Source organism: Piliocolobus tephrosceles, chromosome 13 (genome assembly GCF_002776525.5).
Source record: "Piliocolobus tephrosceles isolate RC106 chromosome 13, ASM277652v3, whole genome shotgun sequence".
NCBI classification, from domain to species: Eukaryota; Metazoa; Chordata; class Mammalia; order Primates; family Cercopithecidae; genus Piliocolobus; species Piliocolobus tephrosceles.
In genome coordinates, this window is record NC_045446.1 from 13115199 (window position 1) to 13141018 (window position 25820).

General features: G+C 36.1%; 1 protein-coding gene across 1 annotated transcript; it reads right to left on the bottom strand.

The window, feature by feature from the left end:
- Window positions 1-5962: 5962 nt before the first annotated feature.
- Window positions 5963-22963, bottom strand: MS4A13 (membrane spanning 4-domains A13). The gene is made up of 4 exons (XM_023215830.1): window positions 22835-22963; window positions 17099-17155; window positions 11975-12070; window positions 5963-6157 (listed from the first exon to the last, which is right to left on the bottom strand). Exons 1-4 carry the CDS (start codon window positions 22961-22963, stop codon window positions 6101-6103), a joined length of 339 nt encoding a protein of 112 aa, XP_023071598.1. The 3' UTR covers window positions 5963-6100.
- Window positions 22964-25820: the final 2857 nt, after the last annotated feature.

Below are 25820 nucleotides of genomic sequence, written 5' to 3' on the forward strand. Positions count from 1 at the left end.
GGCACTGGTACCCTTTCACTGACCCCTCATGCTTCCCGGGTGAGGTGATGCCCCGCCCTGCTTTGGCTCACACTCTGTGGGCTACACCCACTGTCCAACAAGTCCCAATGAGATGAACCCAGTACCTCAGTTGGAAATGCAGAAATCACCTGTCTTCTGCATCACTCATGCTGGGAGCTGTAGACTGGAGCTGTTCCTATTCAGCCATCTTGGAGTAATCTTGGGATTGCTTTCTTGATTTATTTTTTGGATTGATTGTTGTTTGCATGTAGAAAAACTATTGATTTTTGTGTGTGTTGATTTTATATCCTGCAAATTTACTGAATTCGTATCAGTATCAGTCCTGTGAGTTTTTTCATGGAGTATTTACATTTTTCTAAATATAGGATCATGCCATCTGGAAAAAAAGATAATTTGACTTCTTCCTTTCCAATCTGGGTGCCCTTTATTTCTTTCTCTTGCCTAATTGCTCTGGCTAGCAATTCCAGTACTATGTTGAATACAAGTGGTGAAAGTTGGGCATCCTTGCCTTGTTACAGATCTCAGTGGGAAGGCTTTCAGTTTTTCTTTGTTCAGTATGATATTAGCTGTGGGCTTGTCAATATGGCCTTTATCATGTGCATGTATGTTCCTTCTATGCCAGTTTGTTGAGGGTTTTTATCATGAAGGGATGTTGAATTTTATTGAATGCTTTTTCAGACTGTATTGAAATGATTATATAGTTTTTGTCCTTTATTGTTGATATGATTTACCACGTTTACTGATTTGTACATGTTGAACCATTTTTGTATCTCTAGGTTGAATTCCAATAGATCATGATAAATAATCTCTCTTAGTATGTTGTTCAGATTGCTAGTATTTTGTTGAGGATTTTTGCATCTATGTTCATTGGGGATATTGGCCTGTAGTTTTTGTTATGTTCTTGTTTGGTTTTGGTATCAGAGTAATTCTAGCCTTATAAATGAGTTGAGTACTATTCTCTCCTCTTTAATTTTTTGAAATAGTTTGAGTAGAGTTGATATTAGTTCTTCCAATGTTTGGTAGACATTAACAGTCAATCTGTCAGATCCTGGACTTTTCTTTGATGGGAGACTGCTTATAACTGCTTTGATCTTGTTACTCATTATTGACATGTTCAGATTTTCTATTTCTTCATAGTTCAATCTTGTTAGGACACATAGTTCTGTGTCCAGAAATTTATCCATTTCTTGTAGATTATCCAAGTTATTGGCACATAGTTGTTCATAATAGTCTCTAATGATCCTTTGTATTTCTTTGGTTTCAGTTGTAATGTTTCCTTTTTCTTCTCCAATTTTATTCATTTGGGGCTTCTCTTTTTATTCTCCTCTTTATTCTAACTAAAGGTTTGCCAATTTTGTTTTATCTTTTCAAAATTCAACTTTTCATTTTGCTGATCTTTTGTATTGTTTTTTGGTCTCCATTTCACTTATTTCTGCTCTGATCTTTTAGAAATGTCTTTCTTTCTACTAATTTCAGGGTGGTTTATTCTTGCTTTTATAGTTCCTTGAGGTGCACTGTTAGTTTGCTTATTTGAAATTTATTTAATATAGCTATTTATTAGTATAAACTTCCCTCTTAGTACACTTTTTCTGCATCCCATAGATTCTGGTGTCTTTTGTTTCCATTTTCATTTGTTTCAAAGATATTTAAAATTCCTTCTTAATTTCTTGCTTGACCCATTGGTTGTTTGAGAATATATTGTTTAATTTTCATGTATTTGTACAGTTTCCCAAGTTCCACTTGTTCTTGATTTCTAGTTTTATTCCATTGTGGTCGGAAAAGATACCTGATACAATTTTTACTTTTTTGAATTTGTTGAGACTTATTCTGTGGCTAAAATGTGGTCTATCCTGGAGGTTATTCCATTTGCTGATGAGAAGAATATGTGTTCTGCAGCAGTTGGGCAAAGTGTTCCCTAAATGTCTGTTAGGTCCAATTCATGTGTAGTTTAACTACAATATTTCTTTGTTGATTTTCTGCATGGATGATCTGTCCACTGCAAAAAATGTGATGTTGAAGTCCCTTACTATTATTGTATTACAGTATATCTCTCATTTCAAATCTATTAGTATTTGCTGATATATTTGGGTGCTCTGGTGTTGGGTGCATACATATTTACTGTTGTTATCTCCTATTGTTGAAGTGACACCTTTATCATTATACAATGGCCTTTTTGCCTTTTTGTATAATTTTTGACTTAAAGTGTATTTTATATTATCTAAGTATAGCTATTCCTGTTCATGTTTGGTTTCCATTTGCATGGGATATCTTTTTCCATCCTTCACTTTCAATCTGTGTGTGTCTTTATAAGTGAAGGAAATTTCTTGTATGCAGCATATAGTTGGGTTCTGTTTTTAATTCATGCAGCCACTGTATGTCTTTTAATTGGATAATTTAATTTACTTAATAACAGTGTTATTATTGACAGGTAAGGCCTTACTACTGCCATTTTGCTACTTGTTTTATAGTTGTTGTGTAACTTTTCTCTTCCTTTCTTACTGTTTTCCTTTGTGTGTAAGTGGTTTTCTCTGGTAGCATGTTTTAATTCATTGTTTTTAATTTTTAGGATATCGATTATAGGTTTTTACTCTGTGGTTTCCATTATGCCTATATAAAGCATCTTATAACTATAGCAAGTTGTTTAATATAAATATTAAATATTTTAGATATTTCAGATAGGCAATATTTTTATTTTTAGTAGTTTAAATGTTCTTATTTTTAATAGTTTTGGCTTTAGTCTTCTTACTAAAGATATAAATCGTTTAAACACCACAGTTACAATATCAATTTAACAATCACCTTAGCATTCTATTCTATGCATTGAGGGATTAGGTATTCATTTCATTCTTCACAGACTGGCTTTGTTTGTGCCTGTCTTTTAGAGGGATTTCCAGGGATTCTAAGCTGACTTACTGTTGTTTTACCGGAGCCTGTGACCACTGCAGCTATCTCAGCATTATAAGACACCTTAAGCCCAGGCTTACTGTGAACCTCTTGAAGACTTCAAGGTTGACACAGCTTTCTGATCCAGATGGACCTGGGAAAGACTCAAGAAGGGTACTGGGATTGTGTGAAAATGCTGAATGACCGACCCAGTGATCCAGATAGGCGTACTGCCTAGCAAGTCTCTGTACAGATAGGCTGTGTCCCCAAGTGCAGCAAGAGTAGCTAGAGTTGAGACTGGGCCCTTTTGGGAACTGCTGTGAGAAGGAGGCTAGTGGGCCCATGTCAGTTCAGATAAGCATGCATCATCCAGCAGATTCCTGCACAAGTGGGCAAGTTTCTTGACTGCTGCAGGAAGGGCCAGAGCTGAGATTGGCCCCCCTCAAGATCTGCTGTGAAACAGAGGGTGGGGTGCTGGTATAGCTACCTGACTGTACCAGGAGGGTTTTGAGCTGAAATTGGGCCCCCTTGAGATTTTCAGTGAGACACAGGATGAGGAGGTCAATTTCAGTGTAGAGGGGTGCATGCCACCCAGCAAGTTCCTGCACAGATAGGATAGTTCCTCAAGTGCAGTGAGAGGGGCCAGAGCTGAGATTGGGGCCCCTCAGGATCTGCGGTGGAATAAAGGTTATAGAGCTCAGTCTTGTTGGCTCAGAGGGCACCTGTCTCCCAGGAGGACCCTGCAAACATGGGATGGTTCCTTGACTGCAGCAGAAGGGACTGGAACTGAGACTGTGCTCCCTTGGGGTCTCCTTTGTGATGTAGGATGGAATACTCATCTTGTTGGCCCAGACAAGTACTCATTTCCCAGCAGATTCTCAGCACAGATGGGATAGTTTCTCACTGCAGTGAGAGGCACTGGAGCTGAGAGTGGACCCCCTTGGGATCTGCTGTGGGACAGAGGTTGGCAAGGCCATCAGGGAGGCTCAGAATTCTGGGTTACAAGAGATGAGTGAGTCTCACTTTGGGGTTCTTGTGTGAGTAGCTCTGAGCTGGGACCTCAGCTAAGGAAGGCTGAAGCAGAGCCACAGTGCACCTTTCAGAGTCACTGCCTAGATCAATGTCAGCAGGCAGACAAGCCTTTCCACCATGGCACTGGTGTGCATGATTCTTTCTGGAACCCTTGGTAGATGGTTTTGGTTGTAGGCTCAAAGCCAAATGAGGCTTTAAACAAACCCCTTTGAGGGCTAGGATATTACTGGGCTTGAATCTACAAGCAATCTCGGCAAATCAGCCACTTGGGTGTTGGTCTGCACTCTAAAAATGACTCTTCTGGATCTTGGGCTCCCCTGGGATTTGACAAACTCCTACCTGAATCCCAAGGTTCCTGCAGAGAGACTTTTGACTTGAAATGGGTGCAGAATTGTTATTGTTCTGCGAGATATGAGTAGGTTATTTTCTAGTCTGCCGTCATGGTAACATCAACCCTCAATATTTTTAAGTACCATCAAAATCAATCAGTTTATAGCTGATCTTTCCTCTGTTTCCAGATTTGTATTTTCAACTACTTAATTGACATCTCTACTTTGATGTTCTATAGTTACCTCAAACTTAACTTATCCTAATAGAATTTGTCATTTTATCCAATTCTGTTATGTCTTATATACTTTATATCACTGTAGGTTTTATCTAATCCAGAAACTAGGGGATTATTTTAGATTTCTTCACACCTCATGTTTAATCAGCCAGTAAGGCTAAAACTTACCACGTTTCATTGCTTCTCTGAATCACTACAATAATACTTCATTTTTCCCTCCCACAATCCAGTTGCTTTAATCAAATTTATACTTTCTATCGCATTTTCCCATATTTCATACTTTTTTCAATGTAAATCCAAGCCTATAATTTTCCTGTTGAAATACTTTCCAATGGCCCCTACTGTCTGCAAGATTTAGTTCAATACTTTAGTATTAACTTTTTGGTGATTTGACTTCTTTATTATCTGACGTCCCCCGATCTCTCCAGCTTTCACTCTTGACTTCCTCCTCCCTGTCATTAGATTTTAATATATTTATTTTAGCTGTGATCTCTCCCACATTTCTAATAAGCTAAAATCTTCTATTCAAAATGTCTTCCTACCTTTCTGCTTGGTAAACTACTAATCCCCTGCTCAGAGGTCTTTCATAAAGCTTTATTCCTCTTATTTCACATCTGCAGGATTATTTCTTCTGTCTTATTTCTACTTTTTTATACTCTGTTAATTTATATGTCATACATAGTCTTAATTTGGTAGCTGTTTGTTTCCTCCCCTAAAATAAAGTCTCCTTGTCATCAGGTACCTTATTAATTGCTGATACTCCAGAGCTTAATATATTATTCATTGGCATACAGTAGACAATCTGAAAAAAAATGAGCTAAGCCCTGAAATTCTTAGAATCAAGTAATCTCAGTCTACAGTGTTAGATAGCAATCAGTGAAACATCTTCTGAAGTCATGTTCCATATTAGAAGAGAGGGTGAACTGAATTCAGAACAGATTTCTAGAAAATTCTCCTTATTGTGGAAAAACCGTCTGCTTTGAAAAGCAGTTGAACAGATGATCCAAACAATGATAAGAAGAAAGAACCAAGGGGAAAGAAAGATAAGAAAGATAGCAGATATGTTCAGGGCAGAAAGGAACTTTAAATAAGGAGAAGAGAAGTCAAAGAACTATGAAGGAAATATGAATTAGAGGCCTTTTGATTCATACTTTGTTAAAGTAGAAGCCAGTTAAAGTGGAAGAACTCAGACTATAAAATGTGCTTTCTACTTGTACGGACATAAGTATTTAAAGTTTCACTGTGAATTATATGGCATCATGGCCCAAGTCAATAGCCTTCACTCTAGAGATAATAATGAATCTTTTTGACAGTCTCTTACAAAAAGCTCTATTATGGAGAGTTGACAGCTATTCAGAGTACCTAGATAACAAATTCATTCTGTAATAATCTCATATTTAAATAGGGAAAAGCTTTCCCCTTGCAGCCTAGAAAAATATGAGCAGAGACATTTTTGAATACTGAGGAGAAAAATTCACCTTGTTTGTATTTTATTTTGCACAAAGTCTGTAGGCTTCGTAACTGCTTTGTTATACAGGGATATCATTAGGACCCACATCAGGCATCAGCAGCAGCAAAATCCTCACATTTCTAGGGTTGTTAAAAAGTGTTCTCGGCTTCCTCAGCACCAGATGTAAGATCACTTTGTCTTCGAAACTGGAAAAAAAAGCAACCTCTTACAAATCATATCATGTTTCTTAAAATTATACAACTAATAAATAGGTCTTTTTCTTTAAAAATACAGGCAATACTGATATTTATAGAGAAAAATCTTAAAAGTATCGTATTTCTGTCCCATTCCTATCTCAACCTTCTTCTTTTCCCTCCCTCCCTCTCTCTTTCTCTTTCTTTCTCTCTTTCTTTCTTTCCTTGTTTTTTTTTTTTCTCCCCCCAACGTCTTGCTCTGTCGCCCAGGCCGGAGTGCAGTGGTGCGATCTCTGCTTATTGCAACCGCCTCTCAGGCTCAGACCCAAGCAATTCTCATGTCCCAGCTACCTGAATAGTTACGATTACAGGCCTGTGCCACCCTGCCTAATTTTTTTCCTGTTTTTAGTAGAGATGGGGTTTCACTATGTTGACCAAGCTGGTCTTGAACTCCTGGCCTCAAGTGATCCTCCTGCCTCAGCCTCCCAAAGTGTTAGGATTACAGGTGTTAGCCACCATGCCGAGCCTTTAACCTACTTTCTTAATTTCTATTGGATCACTTGTATCTTTTGGTATACCTTCAAACTTTTATAATAAAAATAACCATAGTCTTCTTGAACATAAATCTTAATAGATGCCAACACCCTATCCTCTCATGACATTTCTCAACTATTACCTATTCCTTTCCTTCAAGGTAATGGTCATTTTGACTTTTAGATAAGGTCATCAATCCTGTCAATTTTTTTTTCTAGTTTCATCAACTAAGCTTGCATCCCTAAACACTGTAAGTTAGCTTTAGTTTTACCTGGTTTCAAAGTTCATATGAATGGAGTTTTTAAAACTATGCATTCTTTTGAGTTTTTATACTCAACATTTTATTTGTGAGATCTATGCATGTTGTTAAGTGCAGGTATAGTTCCTTTTAATCAGCATGTCAAATTTCAATAAAGTAATACACCTCAACTTATTCACCACTCACCTACCTGTGTTGTTTCCACTTTGGGGCCACTATGAATAATTCTGCTCTCTATATATTCCTGGAAGTTTATCTGAATGCATAAGGGCAAACGTTCCTGTTGGTTATATACCAAAGACTGAGATTACTGATCATAGGGTATGCACAGTTTAATTTTTAGTGGGTAATGCCCAAAAAGTTTTAAAACTTGTTTCAGTAACTTATATTTCAACTAGGAGTGTGAGAGATATTTCTTTTATCCATAATCTTTGCTATCTGTTGGCATCATCAATATTTTGAAATTCAGTCATTCCAATAGGCATTTTAAAACATCTCATTGTCATTTTAATGTTGTTATTACAATGAATAGATTTATATCTGACATTTTGTTATTTGTTTTATATGTGTCTCATGTGTTTTCTTTTCTTTTTTTTTTTTTTTTTTGTGTGAGATAGGGTTTTGCTCTGTCACCCAGGCTGGGGTACAGTGACATGAATAGGGCTCATGGCAGCCTTGACCTCCTGGGTTCAAATGATCCTTCCACCTCAGCCGCTCAAGTAGCTGGGATCACAGGCATGTAGCACCATGCCTGGCTAATGTTTTTATTTTTATTTTTTTTGTAGAGATGAGGTCTCGTCATGTTGCCCAGGCTAGTCTTAAACTCCTAGGCTCAAATGGTCCTCCTGAGTTGGCCTTCCAAAATGCTGGGAATATGGCTGTTAACCAACCAAGCCTGGCCATTGTGTTCTTTATTTTTTTTAAATTAAACATACTTTGTGTATGTTAATTCCCTTATTTTTAAGCTGTTATATTTTTAGCTTTCTTAATCACTAAATAAGCACTCTAATTTATCAGTCTACTTCAGATGAATGCTAATTCAATTCCAGTAAAATACAGCAACTTTATTCCCATATAACTCATTCCCTTTCCTTTTCTTTGAGCTATTATTGTCATATATTCTATCTATATATATTATATAACTACCAATATGGTGTTATAATTACTGCTTTTATGATCTTATCTTTTAAAATTTAAGATAAAAATGGAGAAACTATCTATTGAAGAAGGGTTGGCAAGCTATGATACATGGACTAAATCTAGCCCACTGCCCGTTTTTGTAAACAAAGTTTTGCTGGAACAAGCCATATCCATTCCTTTATGTATTGTCTATGAGTACTTTCATGCTAAAAAGTGGAGCTGAGTAGTTATGACAGATGGAATTAATGTTACTAATAACACAACCTTAAATTCAGGTAATCATCCTGGATTACCTGGGTGAGCCCAATGAGATTAATGCAGCTGTCTTTTAAATCAGTTAACAGAAGAAAGCACAAAAGATGTATTTATACATCTTTTGTTATTTCATAACCACCTACATAATTACTTTTACTGGTACTTTTTTATTTATTCATGTGCATTTGAGTTTCATCTGATGTCACTTCTTTTCAGTCTAAAGAACGTCCTTTAGTGTTTCTCATGAGGAATTTCTGCTAGCAACACATTATTCATCTGTGTTTGTCTCTATTTCACCTTCATTTTTGAGGGATAGTTTTAAAGGATAAAGAATTCCTGCCTGTTTTTCCCCATGTACTTTAATATCCCATCCATTGTTTTGGATGAGAACCTAGCTCTTAATATTATTGTGGTTCCCTTGTATATGAAGAGTCTTTTTTTTTTTTTTCCGCTGCTTTCAAGATTTTCCTTTTTATCAGTTTGACATGGAGGTGTTTAGGAGTGGATCTCTTTGTGTTTATTTTACTTGAAGATCCTTGAGCTTTTTGGATGTATTGAATATTTTCCATGAAATGAGGGGAATTTGGTGCCATTATTTCTTTAATTTGTTTCTGGTACTCCCCATTTTTATGGGACTCCCATTATACATGTGATGGTATCTCAAAGGATTTTGAGGTTCTGTTCAGTTTTCTTCATTTTCTTTTTTTTCCTGTTCTTTGGACTGGGCAATATCTTTTTTGCTATCTTTATGTCTGTTTATTTTGTCTTTTGTCAGCTCACCTCTGCTCTTGAGTTCCTCTAGTGGGTTTTTCATTTCAGTTCTTGTATTTTTAAACTCTAGAACCTCCATTGGGGTTTTTATAATTTCTGTCTCTTTTATTGTCTTTTATTTGATGAATCATTGTTGCCATCTTATAATTCTTCAAACATATTTTCTAATTTTTGAAGCCTTTCTTTGTTAAGTCCAACATTTATCCTTCCCTTTCTCCAAGACACTATGTCTGTTAAGTGTTGTTTTGAACTCTATGGTTAACTATTTCCTATTATTTGCATATTTTTGTTGTTGAAAACTGGACATTTTAGATAATATATCATAGCAATTTTAGATTCTGATTGCCTCATTTCCAGGAGTGGTAGTTATTGCTAACCACCAGTATCTTTGAATACTGGAAGTCCTAACTCCCAATACCTTGGAATATGACTGTATTTGGAGTTAGGGTCTTTTAAGTGGCAATGAAGTTATAATAAGGTAATTAGAATAAGCCCTAATGCAATATGACTGGCATGCTTAGTAGAGATTAGGACACAGACACATAAAGAGAGAAGACCATGTGAAGACACAGGAAGAAGACAGCCAAGTGAAAGCCAAGGAGAGAGGCCTCAGAAGAAACTAACCCTGCCAACACCTTAATCTTGAACTTCTAGCCTCTAGAGTTGTAAGAAAATAAATTTGTTGTTTAAGCCACAGTTTGTGGTGCTTTGTTATAGAAGCTCTAGGAAAGTATTAGACACCTTGAGCCAGTAAGACTTCTACCCTTTCCTAATGAATCAGTGTAGCTTGAGCAGTATATTCAAAGTTGAGGCTGCCCCAGCTTTTACTTTATTTTTGCAAGGCCTCTTGTTCAACCAAGGGCTCACTACGAACTTCTCCAGTCTCCTTAGTATGTGTATAGCTTTGCACATATTTATATTCTTCCAGACTACAGGGGAAAAGTAGGAAGTTATCAGGGTCCACTGTGGCTGTCCTGTTCTTCAGATTTCTCTGTTGAGTTTCTGGTAGGTTGCTAGTAAATTTTTTGCCCCAACAAGTATTGTGATCTTAGTCAGGCTAGGAATGACATTGGCCTTACCTGCTTATTTGCCACTGGGATTATGGTTGTTTTAATAACCCTCTTGGTCATGGAACATTCTGAACTCTGTTCCAAATAAAACTAGTCATCTCAAGCAGTGAGTCATCTCACAGTCTGACCCACCAAAGTAAACTTCTGCGTAATGGAATCTGAGGGTAGGGTGGTATATTAGTCTGTTTTCACACTGTTATAACAAACTTGTCAAGACTGGGTAATTCATAAAGGAAAGAGGTTTAATTGACTCACAGTTCCATATGACTGGGGATGCCTCAGGAAACCTACAATTATGGCATAAGGCAAAGGAAAGGCAAGGACCTTTTTCACATGGCAGCAGGAGAAAGAAGAGCGAGTGAATGAGGAACTAGCTAAACACTCATAAAACTATCAGATCTCATGAGAACTCACTCAATATCATGAGAATAGCATGGGGAAAACTGCCTCCATGATCTAATTTCCTCCCACCAGGTTCCTCCCTCAACACCTGGGATTACAATTCAAGATGAGATTTGGGTGGGGACACAAAGCCTAACCATATCAGGTGGGAAGAGTGGGAACAGTACCAAACTAACATGCCACAGACATCCACTGTTCTTACTGAGGTCGAGTAGATTTTCTTAAATAAATACTTTGCAAGTTCTCATATGCTTGGTCAACTTCCTGACTCTTTAGAAGGTTGTTTATTGATAATTTTATTCAGTGTTATAATTTCATTTTTAGGGAGAGTTACCATGTCCCCAGTCAGCCATTCTGGAAATGCAACTCATTCTCTCTCTTCAGAAATCCTTTTACCATATAGTCTTATAGTTGTTTCTATATTTCAATCAGTTGTTGATCACAGTAGTTTTCCTTGACCATCCTATGTAAAATGGTCTTGCCTTATCTCCTTACTTTGCTTTATTTTACTTCATAACATTTTTCAGTTCTTGACATTTTATATTTTTATGTGTTTGTTTATTGCCTTTCTCTCCCAATGGAATGCAAACTCCCTAATGGAAAGGACATTGTTTTGTTGATCATTGCATCGTTAGTGCCCTATGATAATGCTTAGCAAATAGCATGCTCTCCATAAATATTTGAGGAAGAATGAATGAATGTTAGATATGTAGTCTTTTAAGCTTGTGAGAAAATAATCATTCTCATAAACTTTTGTGACTTGTTATAGCATTTTGGGATGTTGTTACACTTGATTCTGCAATTACATTTCTAGGAATCAACCACCTAAAGAAATAGTGGTCTTGTATGCAAAAATATTTATACTCAAGTGTTCACTGCATCATTGTTTATAATTTAGAAAAAACTGGAAACCAAGCTACATATGCAGTAATTAGGGAATGTTGAATACTAAGAAAAACAATGAAGGTAATAAAAGGCATTATTTAGATATGTTTTGTAATGGAAAGATATTTCTAATCATTGCAAAAAATGCATATGACAAAACAATGTGAATATAATACATACAATGAGTAAAAAAGAAAATGTGTGTGTATTGGTCTTTTTTTGTGTGTAGAATTGGATATGTGGATATCATGAGAACTATATTAAGGAAACAATCACTTTTTACTCTATATGCTTTTTACTTTTAAATTTACCCTCATGTATTACTTTTATAATTTTATGTTTTCTATTTATAAAATGTTAATAAAAAATAAAGGCAATATCACACATTCTGTTCATATTAGTTCTAAATATTTTGCATCATCTCCTCATTTGTATTTGTATTCATCTCCTCATAGAGTGTAGTTACTAGAAATCAACATCTTTTGATTTGCCAGAGAGTGGGTAAACACTTACCAAATTGGAACAGCTACATATTGAGTATGTAAGTGCAACAGAAAATTCCAAAGGGTAGAAGAACAATAAAATACGTGATACTTCCCTCCCAAGTTTCTATAACCAAAAAACAGGGAGAAATCTTATGTTATTATCTTTAGTGAGTGCAAACATGATCATGGAAGGAGCTACTGGTATGAGACTCAAAAAAAAAAAAAAAAAAAAAAGGAAGGAAAATGAGAACAGATAAACCTTTCACCATTTGAGTTCCTTAGACATTTCTACTCCTTTGCCCTCTGCTACACTTTCCCTAGCTTTCGGTTCCTCAGTTCAGCATCTGTGGTTTCTGTATTTGATCTCCATTGCTTAGCATTCTTGTCTCACTCTGACAACTTTTACAGAATCACTGGCATAGCTCTCTATGTAAACTCTTCAGTTACTAAGATTTGACTCTTCTGTCTCTAATGATAAGATGGCCACCAACAGATTTATCAAGCAATCCTTTTCTATTAAAACAGCTATTATTAATGACAACCCTTTGTAAATTTACATACATGGTGATAAAACTCTCACATACATATTGCTCTAATATCATTTAAAATGAACAATAAATTCAAAAAGAGTTAAAAGAACATTTAACTTGGAAGCATAAGGTGATTGTGACTGCTGGGATCAATCTGGGATAAACAGATTCCCTTCTGTTGCTATCAGAAAGGTATTTTCAACTACAAATCTGATTAGTTAGTTATGTGAATAATATTGGTGCTCATCCTGAAAATGTGGGTTTTGTGCTGGCTGTGGAAAGACAAGAATGATACTCAGATCTAGAAAGAATGACATCATAATTATCTCCCCTTCAATTCCTTCTCTAACTCTTCCTCCTCCTTCTTTGTTGGGTTTATTTAACATCTTTTATATTCAATAAACTAGCGGGTAGTAGGAATTAGATGATAGGAATGCAATGACACATATAAACTTCCTGATTTCTTAGAGTTTATAATGAAGTAGAAGAGACAGAAAGATAATATAAGGTACCATATAAAATGGATAAAAACTTGCTCACTCATTATAGGGGACAGGAGGGACAGGAGGTTCACTCCAAGCTATTACTCTTTGGGAAGGCTTCATAAAGTGGTAGGAACTTTGAAATAAGGGTAGGACTGAGAAAAACGAAGAGAGGAAGCAGCATTCTAGGCAACTTTAAATTTTTTGCTTGTTTCCTTGTAACCTATCTTGTTTCAGAAAGAGTTTAATAGCATAAATTAAAAATGTGACAAAATAATTTAAAAATTCAGACATAAAATAGAACCAATAGTAAAGTTAAAATATATATCAGAACAACCTATGGTTTTTAATGTGAGAACAAAACTGAATGTAAGCAATATAACATTTTGAGAATTATAGTGTTCATTCATATATGGTATAAACAGGAAGATAAGGAAAAGATGTAGAAGGTTTGAAATACCAAGGTAAATAATTTTGATTTAATTTTGTTGGCAGAAATCCACAATCATAATCATAACATTTTAGCTAGAAAGTACTTGGGACTTCTTAGCTGACAAGACTGTGAAAAGTCATTTTGCCCATATTCCTTATTTTTTTATTTTTTTATTAAATTTTTTTTGAGACTGAGTATTGCTCTATCACCCAGGCTGGAGTGCAGTGGCACGATCTCGGCTCACTGCAACCTCTGCCTCCCGGGTTCAAGCGATTCTCCTGCCTCAGCCTCCTGAGTAGCTGGGATTATAGGTGCCCTCCGCCATGCCCAGCTAACTTTTGTATTTTTAGTAGAGACGGGGTTTCACCTTGTTGTCCAGGCTGGTCTCAAACATCTGATCTGAAGTGATCCGCCTGCCTTGGCCTTCCAAAGTGCTGGGATTACAGGTGTGAGCCACCTCTCCTGGCCCCATATTCCTTAATTTATATGAGAGTGCTTTTCTAAAACTCCCTCCCTGACTGAAAGCAGCAAAAGGTCAGCCAGATCAGCTCAAATGTGAAAACAACCTAAGAAACACACACACACACACACACACACACAGAGAGAGAGAGAGAGAGAATGAATGAGTCCCTGGCAGATGATGTAAACTGTAAGCTTCTGGACCCAGCTTAAGTCAGTAAGTGACCCTTTTTGCCTTAAATCAACTTGGATTGTATTTCCTGTTACTTAAAACCAAGATAACCCTAATTAATATATACTTAAATGAAGAATAAGCAATATTTGGTAATTATAAAGACAGTAGAAAGAGAGATGAGGTATTATGTCAAGGTTTTGTGTGTAGGAGATTGAAACGAGGGAGTCTTGCAGTGTATACCTTTGAGGAGGTAAGTAATTTCCATTTTCTATCTGTTGAGCTTGATATGATAGTGATAGCAGCATAGCCAAGTAGAAAAGTCAAGCTAGCTTTTAAAACAACAGGCCAGGAGTTTGGAAGAAAGAACAGAGCAGTTAACTGGCAGGCATTTTCTTCATTTTACACAAAAGAAAACTTAGAAACAGGTAAGTTAAGAAACTTTTCCATGGGTTTACACACAGTGAGTACTGAGGATAGTATTTAAATAAGTGCACTCTGATTCTGGAATCTATAGTATTAACCATTTTGCTACATGAGGAGTATATTTCAGATTCATGCACTTTTCTGATGCTGCCTGGGAACACTGATAACTTGATGAGTTTGTAGATTTAGCCAAGACCCTTACTTATGTTAGAAAAGTTGGCATGTAAAAGTCCTGTAAAATGTTGGCTGCCTTAGCAAGTGTAAGTACATAATTCTATAATGGCACTAGAAAAAGATGGTGGTTTTGAGATATAAGTCTAATATACAAGTTCATTTTGTGCAACTAATCACAGCAAACTTGTGCTGAAACTTGTGATTTGGAGAGACTGTAAAACTGGTGGTTATTACTGAGTTCAGATCAGATAAATACAGACTACAATGGTTTCTCACACTGACTGCAAAAGGCAATCCTTGGCAATTATGCCATATTAAACTGATAATTAAAAGTGTATTAATAAGAATGGTGACATATAACTTGAAACAATTATGCACTTGATAACTTAAGTCCTCCTTCCCTATTCTCTGCCCTCAAAATTAGAACTAAAGATTTGTAGATTGAATGTTCAGGGTAACCAGACAATTTTCTTACGATTTATAGGGAAAATCTGGTCCATGTTTGTTTACATAATCACTCATTACAGATAATATATTTTGGAGAATTACTGCATTTTTCTCTTATTATCTCACTGTCCTCCAGGGTTTTGTTCTCCAGGTTTGGGTTCTTTCCTCTGACGTCCGCCTTAATAACATGTCACAGGTATGGAGAGAAAGTATGTAGGGGAGGAGGAGGAAGTTTTTCCTCACTTGCAAGGATGCTTCTACTCTTTACTGAAATTGTCATTTGTTTTGTTCTGTTGATCAAACAAGGTGTTTCACGCCAATTTGTCCTTACTTTAAATGTGAGATTTTGTATTAGTTTTGCTAAGGTCTTTTGCTGCACTAATATTCTATGATTCTGAATTTAAAGCCAGTATAATTAAAATAAACCTATTGTGTTATCAGTAAAGATCTTCACAGTTACTGGAGAACTAAATGGAAACAAGTTGCGTTTATTTATATTTAGCATTTTTTGCCTTAAAGCAAAATTCATGTAAGATGCAAAGATAGGCTATGTATGAAAAGCTCTATGTTAAGCCAGAAATTGCTAGATGTCTACAATTTGAACCGTATGTGTCAGTAGCAGAATTCTTTTGTTTATTTGCAAAATGGTTCTATGGTCCCAGATTATACTTTTCTTTTATTAAGAGAATCATTAAGTGACTCTGTGCCTAATACATAGACACTTGCTACTGAAGTTTTCAAATTTTTACTCACTTTAATTCAGCAAGTCAAGAATTCAAACATTGTCTTAATATTTACTAAAACTCACAGCCTAGAATTATTTTTGATTTAAAAATTTCAATCAAGAACTCACTACTAAATCAAAGAATTTCATGAGGACCAATAAAAGCCTCATCTTACCTCCTAAGATTTCAAAATTATTAAAAAGAATAATTTTAAAATTAATATGTTCCTATAGAATTGGTCACTTACTGCTTGTCCATAATTCCTGTATGACAGAGAATTGAAATGAGACAACTCTATTATTGTTAGAGTTACTGCAGTAATTGTAGTTATTATGCAGAAGATGTTTATGATTAAAGTACATATAATCTGAAAAGGAGACAGAAGGTAAATTTATTATATTCAGAATAAACATTTTGGTGTAATAGTTTGCATTGCTGAAAAAAGTCATCTAGTTAAAACTTTGATCTAGTTTCTGAAGTCTTAGAAGTATTAAGTCTTAAGAAAACATTTTTCTAATTTATATAAAACCCAGTTAATCTGGAGGGAACATTAACACCATCAGTCCATTAATCATTAATCTTCCATTTAGGCTAAAAAGTATTGTATTTTTCAATGTTACAAGTCATTTGGAAGAAAGCATATAAGATATGATTTGGACAAAAGTGGTTCCACTGTAAGAAAAAAAAGAAAATGGAAAATGACTGCTTGTAGAAATAGGAGTCAGTTGATAAAATTTTAATCCTGGGTTTTCATTACCTAAGGAAATCTATCAATATCTTCAGACATCAGTTTTATATCTGTCAAATTATGAGGGCAGACTAATTTCTAAGGTATGTTTAGCTCTCAGATTCTAAAGTGTTCTTCTTCCCAGTATCTATCCACCTATACCATGCATGGATCTTTAATCTGGACCAATTTCCTACTTCATTACAAGGTACAATCTTGTTCCCAAATTGGATAGTTCAGAAAATGAAGTTTTACAGTAGTATAATGTCTATATCTAAAGGCATTAGGTCCTATTAAATTTTTTAATTATAAAGTTTACACAATGTTAAAAGGTAGAACATCAAACAAAACAAAAACTGTCTATACATTTAGAAACCTATACATAATCATGATTTTAGCCAATACAGTGTATTTGTCTATATTAAATTATGTTCTTCTAGATTCATTCTTAATTCCTTCATTTATCTTACAGGTAGCATAGATTCCTTCATTATTTAGACATTATATTTTCATTAAAACTTAGTATTTAGCTTTGGGATAAATGATTTCTAGAGATGCCACAAACATTTCAACTTACTCCAGATCGAGTCGGATACTTTGTTACTCCTATTATGAAGACTCCTGCAATGATAAACTGGATATAAAAACATATTTATAAATACTCATTGATAGTGCTTACCAATTTAGAATGTACTTTTAACAACTCTCTTCTAAGTCAATTATTTTAAGAATGCTAATAGTAACAAAATACACAGAAGTTTTAGTAGATGGGTGGGGACAAATTTACATCATGTAGTAATACATTGAAAGGTAATAGTAGAGTCAGTCATAACAGAAACATATAGGGGACAGTAGGTAGATTCACATTGTGATAATATGCCGGACAGCCTAAGCAGTCCTGAACCAGGAACAAAATTTGCTTTTATGTGTATGAGATACATCATATATAAGTCATTTGATTATTGCTTTTAATGTTATCCTTCCTAATGAGATGATGTCACTAATTATGATTAATATGCACATATCCAAATATGGAAAAAGTGGTTCAAGAATCTATTCCACATTGTGATGGTACAAAATATGCAGTCTCTTATGAGATTTGTAGTCATTATTAAGGTAATGGCAGAAATTCATGCCTTTGCCTTTGTTTTTTAAAACAGAGGTTCCATTATTTCATGTCAGGAAGTCTATCTACTTCCAAGAAGTATAAAACTATGCCATATTGTTTGAAGATAGGTTGCACAATTTCCTCAAAGTATTCCTTGTCTTATTTGTTTTAGTGATAAAACACTAAAGAGCCAAGTCAAAGGCTATTTTTGTCATGCTGTACACTATAGGTAGGAAGCCCAAACCTGAAGCTTACAAACTTCCCATGGATAATTTTAAATCTATATGTTCAGCACTTCATTCCACAACAAAAGCTGAGATTTCTAAGGAGGTACACAGTGAAGGTAAGAACTAGCTCAGAATTTAAAGTGAAAATATCTTGTGAGTTTTGAATTAGAGTGCTCTCTAATGAGATTATCTTTAGATTACCATGTGTTTTACAAAATGCCTTTCAAAGGCATTTTAGGCTTTAAGTGAGAAGTTTAGTATTAAATTACATTTAGTTGAAATTTTAGATAAGTTATCATAGGAGTTAAATATACTATTTTTATAATGTGAGTGGCTGAACACTAAGGAAAATGCATCATTTATTTGGATTTTATTGGAAAATCCACAGTTTTTCTCCTATTTTTTCCCAAGGCAGTGCTTTGACACGTGTGACTCAGTGCATCATTTATCATTTATCACCTATGAACCAGTGCATTATTTATGAGCCATGCATCCTTTATGAACCATGTATCATTTATCTGGATTTCGTGTGAAAATTCAGTATTTTTCTCCTATTTTTCAAGGCAATCCATTGACACTTATGAGCTAGTGTATGTATAAAAGTGGGAGACCTCCTAGAGATCATTGTTTCTTCTAGTGATCACTCGCTGTCTCAATGGGCAGCCATATTGTATCCTACAGCCCTCATTCCATCTGTTTGAAGTGTGGGTTAAGTTGTTTCCTTGCTCATTATTGCTATCCAACCATTCTTTCTCCTCCACCTTTCAGTCACATGTCAGATTCAATAACTCCCTATTCTTCAGGGTTGAAGTAATCTATTGACCCCTTAGCCACTCTTCTTTTGGAATGAATTGACATTTTGACACGCTGATTCTCTCTCCAACATCACTTAATATTTGGTGATATTGTGACACACACATACATACATACATATATGTGTATATATGCATATCTGTCTATCTGATCTTTTGATATGGTTTGGCTCTGTGTCCCCACCCAAATCTTATGTTGTAGCTTCCATAATTCCCATGTGTTGTGGGTGGGACCCAGTGGGAGACAACTGAATCATGGGAGTGGGTCCTTTCCATGCTGTTCTTGCCATAGTGAATAAGTCTTATGAGATCTGATAGTTTTAAAAATGGCGGTTTCCCTGCACAAGCCCTCTCTCTTTGCCTGCTGCCATCCACATAAGATGTGACTTGCTCCTTCTTGCCTTCTGCCACAATTGTGGGGCCTTCCCAGCCATGAGAAACTGTAAGTTCAACAAACCTCTATCTTTTGTAAATTGCCCAGTCTCAGGTATGTCTTTATCAGCAGCATGAAAATGGGCAAATACAGTAAATTGGTACCAGGAGTGGGGTGCTGCTGAAAAGATACCCGAAAATGTGGAAGTGACTTTGGAACTGGGTAACAGGCAGATGTTGGAACAGTTTGGAGGACTTAGAAGAAGACAGGAAAATGTGGGAAAGTTCGTAACTCCCTAGAGACTTATCAAATGGCCTTAACCAAAATGCTGATAATGATATGAAAAATGAAATCAAGGCTGAGGCTCAGATGGAAGATGAGGAACTTGTTGGGAATTAGAGCAAAGGTGACTCTTGTTATGTTTTAGCAAAGAGACTGGTGGCATTTTTCCCTAGAGATTTGTGGAACTTTGAAACTTGAGAGATGATTTAGGGTATCTGGTAGAAGAAATTTCTAAGCAGCAAAGCATTCAAGAGGTGACTTGGGTGCTGTTAAAGGCATTCAGTTTTATAAGGGAAGCAGAGCATAAAAGTTCAAACAATTTGCAGTCTGACAATGTGATAGAAAAGAAAAACCCAATTTCTGAGGAGAAATTTAAGCCAGCTGCAGAAATTTGCGTAAGTAATGAGCTGAAGGTTAATTCTCAAGACAATGGGGAAAATGTCTCCAGGGCATGTCTGAGGTCTTCATGGAAGCCCCTCCCATCACATGCCCTGAAGCCTAGGAAGAAAAAGTGGTTTCATGGGCCAAGCCAAGGGCCCCCGTGCTATGTGCAGCCTAGGGACTTGGTGCCCTGCATCCCAGCTGCTTCATCTGTGGCTGAAAGGTGCCAATGTAGAGCTTGGGCTCTGGCTTCAGAGGATGTAAGCCCCAAGTCTGGGCAGTTTCCATGTGGTGTTGAGCCTGTGGTACACAGAAGTCAAGAATTGAGGTTTTGGAACTTCTGCCTAGATTTCAGATGATATATGGAACTGCCTAGATGCCCAGGCAGAAGTTTGCTGCAGGGGCAGGGCCCTCATGGAGAACCTCTGCCAGGGCAGTGCAGAAGGGAAATTCAGGGTTGGAGCTGCCACACAGAGTCCCTACTGAGGCACTGCCTAGTGGAGCTGTGAGAAGAAGGTCACCATCCTCCAGACCCCAGAATGATAGATCCTCTGACAGCTTGCACTGTGTGCCTGGAAAAGCTGCAGTCAATGCCAGCCTGTGAAAACAGCCAGAAGCAGGGCTACGCCCTGCAAAGCCACAGGGGTAGAGCAGCCCAAGGACATGGGAGGCCACCTCTTGCATCAGCATAACCTGTATGTGAGACATGGAGTCAAAGGAGATCACTTTTGAGCTTTAAGATTTGACTGCCCCACTGGATTTTAGACTTGGATGGGGCCTATAGCCTTTGTTTCAACCAATTTCTCCCATTTGGAACAGCTGTATTTACTCAAGCCTGTACCCCCATTGTATCTAGGAAGTAACTAACTTGCTATTGATTTTACAGGCTCATAGGTGGAGGGGACCTTGCCTTGTCTCAGATGAGACTTTGGACTGTGGACTTTTGAGTTAATGCTGAAATGAGTTAAGGCTCTGGGGGACAGTGGGAAGGAATGATTGGTTTTGAAATGTGAAGACATGAAATTTAGGAGGGGCCAGGGGCAGAAAAACTCCCATTTTTTAAAACCATTAGATCTTGTGAGACTTATTCACTATCATGAGAATAGCACAGGAATGACTCGCCCCCCCCACCCCCCGCCATGATTCAGTTGTCTTCCACCAGGTTCCTCCCACAACACTTGGGAATTTTGGGAGCTATAAGATGAGATTTGGGTGGGGACGCACAGACAAACCATATCATCTTTCTAGTACCTTGGGCTTGTGATTCTTGTTCTCTCCTCCAATCCCTGACTCCAAACTATCTTAGTCACTTACTCCCATAATCATTCTCTTGTCTTTGCTGTACCTTTCAAATCTTAATTTCAAGTATTCCACCGGATCACCACCTGCTATCTTTCTAGCTCATGCCCTCTAGTACTAAAATTTTAACAACCCTTTGACCCCACCTGGGTCCATAATCTGAGAACTTCAACTCTCTGTTAAATTCTTCTTTCCATCACTAACTTAAATTTCATGGCCAACCATAACAAACACTGCCCTATATCCACTTGCAACTCTTTTACACCTTTCTTGTTTTATTATAGTTGCACAACTAAACAAAAATCCTGATTGTTTTTATCCTATTGCATGGTTGCACTCATGCAGCTGACAATGGCCTGAGAAAGGCATACAACCCATATTCATATCCTGTTCCTAAACCTCAAGTGTGTCCTTAATGCTATATGAAAATAAAACCACCTCTCCATAATCTGTGCACTCTCACTTTTCCTCGATGATTATTTCATATTCTCTCACCTTTCCTCAAACAACCAAACCACTTCCCCATCCTCAGTCTCAGCTCATAATCTTGCTTAATTCATTGAGCTATTTGAAGCTACTGGAAAAAACAAAAAACAAAAAAACAAAAACAAAAACAAAAACTTCCACAGGTTTCCAACATCCTATCAAAGAAAATTCTCCTTTCTCTTTCTCTGCCTTTCCCTCCTGTTTTTGTACTTTGAAACCATTTATAATTAGGCTGGATAATTCTTTGTTGTGAGGGGCTGTCCTGTGAATCACAGGCTATTTAGCAGCATCTTTTGCCCCTGCCCACCTGATGTACACCTCCAGCTGTGAAAATCCAAAATATCTCCAGATATTATAAAATGTTCTCAGGGGCAAAATCGCGTCTAGCTGAGAACCACCGCCCTAGATAAACTTTCTATGCTCCTAGCTATTTGTGCATCAAAATCCATCACCTCTTGCCTACACAAATACTTGATTCCAATACCCACCCCCATTTACTCATATCATCAATTTTCTTTCTTTTGGTTCAGTCCTCTCAACAAAGGATATGATGCTGTTTCTTTCAACTCACAGAAACTAATAAGCAAACCTTCTCTGGAGCCAAATTTCCCCAGCTATCACCCCATTTCTTTATACCACATTAAAGTCCTTAAAGAAGCTGTCTGTTTGCTGTCTGTAATTCCTCTCTTCCTATTTGTTTTCTTACATCAACTCCAACCAGGTTTTTGCTTCGTAATTCCACTGACACTACTTGTAAAATTTACTAGTGCGCAGATCATACTGACTTCCATATTGCTAAATCCAATAGTCAATTTGTAGTCCTCATTTTATTTGACAAAACAACAAAATATAATATAGTTGATCCTTCCTCATTTCTTCTAACAATTTCTTCACTTGGCTTCCAGGATGCTATACTCCCTAGGTTTTCCCCTACCTAATGGCTATCTAGAAACCACAGACAAGTGTCAGTAATGAAAAATTTAGAAAATGAGTACTGACTCATTGGGTGAGGAGACTGAAGTGAAGATAATAAACATGCAAATTAATCATGCTAATGGATATTACAGTTGAGATTCTTTGCCTTTCACATATCTAGGGACAAACTGCCCTATGGCTGTCATTGTGTACTCCTGTTTCCATGTCTCTTGAAACAGCACTTGTAAATTAAAGGTACTCAATATATATTTGTTGAAAAAAGGAATCTGACTTTGAATAAATTATCAACATGAGATTTAGTCACATAATTCTCCTGAAAACCTTGTTCAGAAACTGTTCCCTACCTTCTATTATTGGCATGAATATTATTTATTGTATGATTAAAGCAATATATATGTATTCTACTCACAAAAATTCCCCACAAAGTACATCCTGTTTTGTAAGTTATAGGTTCATATATTCCAAAGGCTCCTTTAATTTGCCCCTTATACAAAACCAATAGGAAGTACCACATGAAAACATGAAAGATGCCAATCATAATCTGGATAGCCTGTGAGAAGAGAATGCTGTTAGTACCGAAATAATGTAATTTAAAACACAATTCCAATAAGTATTAACTATAAGAAACATTTAACACCTTTACAAATACAAAAGTAAAACAGCAATGCACTTAAAAATGTATTTCCTGGATTGGTTATCCCAGAAAAAAGGACCAATCAGGAAGGACTGAGATATACCAAATAGGAATCAGTCATACTGAAAACAACAGGCTGTTCAAGAATAGTAGCTCTGGCCAATTCTCCTGTAAGTTAACAGTTTGATTCTATCACTGGCTAGTCTGCCCACCTATCAAGTAATGGTATGAGAGGAGAATATTGGGATTACTTCAGAGAAAATGTGGTTACTAATCTACTATAATGCGGGAAGCCATAAATCCAACATTTTCTTGTACATTAGCAATTTATTAAAGATGAATCACTTTTTGACTTTTATAAAGGTTTGATTTATCTTTTCCTTCAAGGAGTACTTGGTATGATTTTTTTCACAAGTATGTTGGAGTGAGGCATAATCCAACACAACAATTCAGAAACTATCCAGAATAGACTTGCTTGAACTCTGTTTTCCCATTTCAGAGGGGAAGGAGTTTGAATAGGGGAGAATTATTACTCAACTCTAATTTGGAAGAAGATAATTATAATCCCAGCAAATTTATTTCTGGATTTATATGTGAACTGATATTTCATATATTTAATCACATTTTTTTTACTACTCTTTAAAAATGACAGAGGACACATAAATTTTATTTTCATATAAACTTTAACAGAAAGCTATTCAATGTTTTAAGAATTCCAGCTCTTTGCAAAGCAGACAGTCTATGAAATATGTAAATGCAATTGGCTAACTTTAAAAAATACATTTTGGAGAAGTTTATTTTTTTTAAGGAAAGGTCTCTTTTTTGGTAATCATCATGCATTTTTATAGATTTAGAATTTAAGCTTTCCCCTTGCATCAAATTTGCAAGAATGGTAATATTTCCAGAAATTCTTTGGATTTGCTTGGAGAAATATCCCCCGCTAGGCTGCAAAATCTCATAGGGTCTGGAGTTTGTTTTTCTTATTGCTTTATCACCAGCCTCTAATATGGTGACCAGAAGAGAGAAGGCATCCAGCAAATACCTCTTATATAAGCATACTGGTGTCAAGAATAATGATTCCATATGACTTTCCTAAGTGTTAAAAAAGTAAGTGAGCTTGAAAAATACTCTCTTTTTAAATGATTGGCTATTGTTTTATATAAGACTATGAAATATCTAATTAGTCAAAGCTTGTTAAGAACTGCCAGTGTGTGGAGAAGGACAAGATAGGTTTTCTTATTTGAAAATGATTCTTAATCTAGAGCCAATATGAGTTCCAGGAGGTCAGACCCGTCTACCCCGCTGTCCCCAGAAAAAAAAAAAATGCAAAGGATTGCGACATGTACATAATTCTGGGAAGAAGATTTAGAGCTTTCATTCCATGCCAGAATGGTCTGTGACCCCAAAGAGGTTAAGAACCTCTGCTGCACAGTCGAATCGGTGACTTAGATAATTGATCTATGCAACGTTCAAATTCAGAAGAAAAGTTCACATGAGTGGAAAAGTTTTCTCTCCTTTGGATGTGAAAAAGCATGATACCCTTAATTCCTTGGTGTTTATTAAGAAAGCTAAACTGTAACTTCACATGTTTATAACTTAATAGAAGAGACAAATTTATAATCATCCTACTGCGTAGATGTAAGTACAGTACTCTCTTTTTTCCTTTTGAACCTTACTTGGGTTTCTTTGTTATGCTGTGTGTGCTGGTTTAGTCTGTATACTTACATCTCAGCACATGAAAGAACATGAGATCAGTCAAAATTTGTAGAAGACAATCAACATTTGAAAAACGTAAACTTTTATCCTTTTGATTTAACCAAGTCTGTCCCTCTTCAGATCCAATATATCCTTTAAAAAAATGAAATAGTTCATGATCTTAAATTTAGTTAGTCAAAGTGAAATCTTACCCCTAAAACGAGAGAATTTGCTGTAGAGATTTTTGAATGAACACATGCCATACTGCCAGCATTTCCTCTAGATGGTTTTCTCTCTAACCTTTGGTGATATCTTTAGCAAACTTCTACAAAACAATACAAGGCACATATACATGATTTTCTTAGAAGAAAATACATACGTTTGATCCTTTCCTTATTGTTCAGCCACCACCTCCCCAAATTCAGAAGCAATAGCCTTCTTCTTTCTAGGCCTTAATATTAGAGGCATCAACTTTCATCCACCTGTTCTGAATAACAGCCTTCATAACTGAAAAGTCTCTCTCTATGACTAAAACATATCGGCATTTTACAGATATCATCTCTGAGTAGTAAATACTGCCTACTGTTTACAGAGTAAACAGTAACAGAAATGATAAGGTATAAAGGATATCTAGGGAATAGTATTAGAGAATTTTCAGTAAAACTTTCAACAATTTATTTGCAATTCGTAATCAATTCAATGAAATCCATAGTGCCATGTTTGCGTTTTCAAAACCAAGTTCTTGTACTTAAATTCATCAAAAAGTGGGCTTGTGATTATTTTTTCTGACACATACCTGCTACTCAGTTATTTCTATATGAAAAGAATCTTTTATTCTATCAGACAACTTACTGAAGTTGCTCCCACAATGTTAATGTTAATGCATTTCCTAGTCTTTTTTTTCCCTGTTATTCCTGCTTTTCTCTCTGTTGTTCAGATCATCTCCACATTTATATTAAGATAAAACCTGGCTATTAATTATATCCCCTTGTGGATTGTATTTATTTTTAGATCTGGAATTCTATATCTGCTAGTATGTCATGCTTACATAGGTCAATAGCTTGAG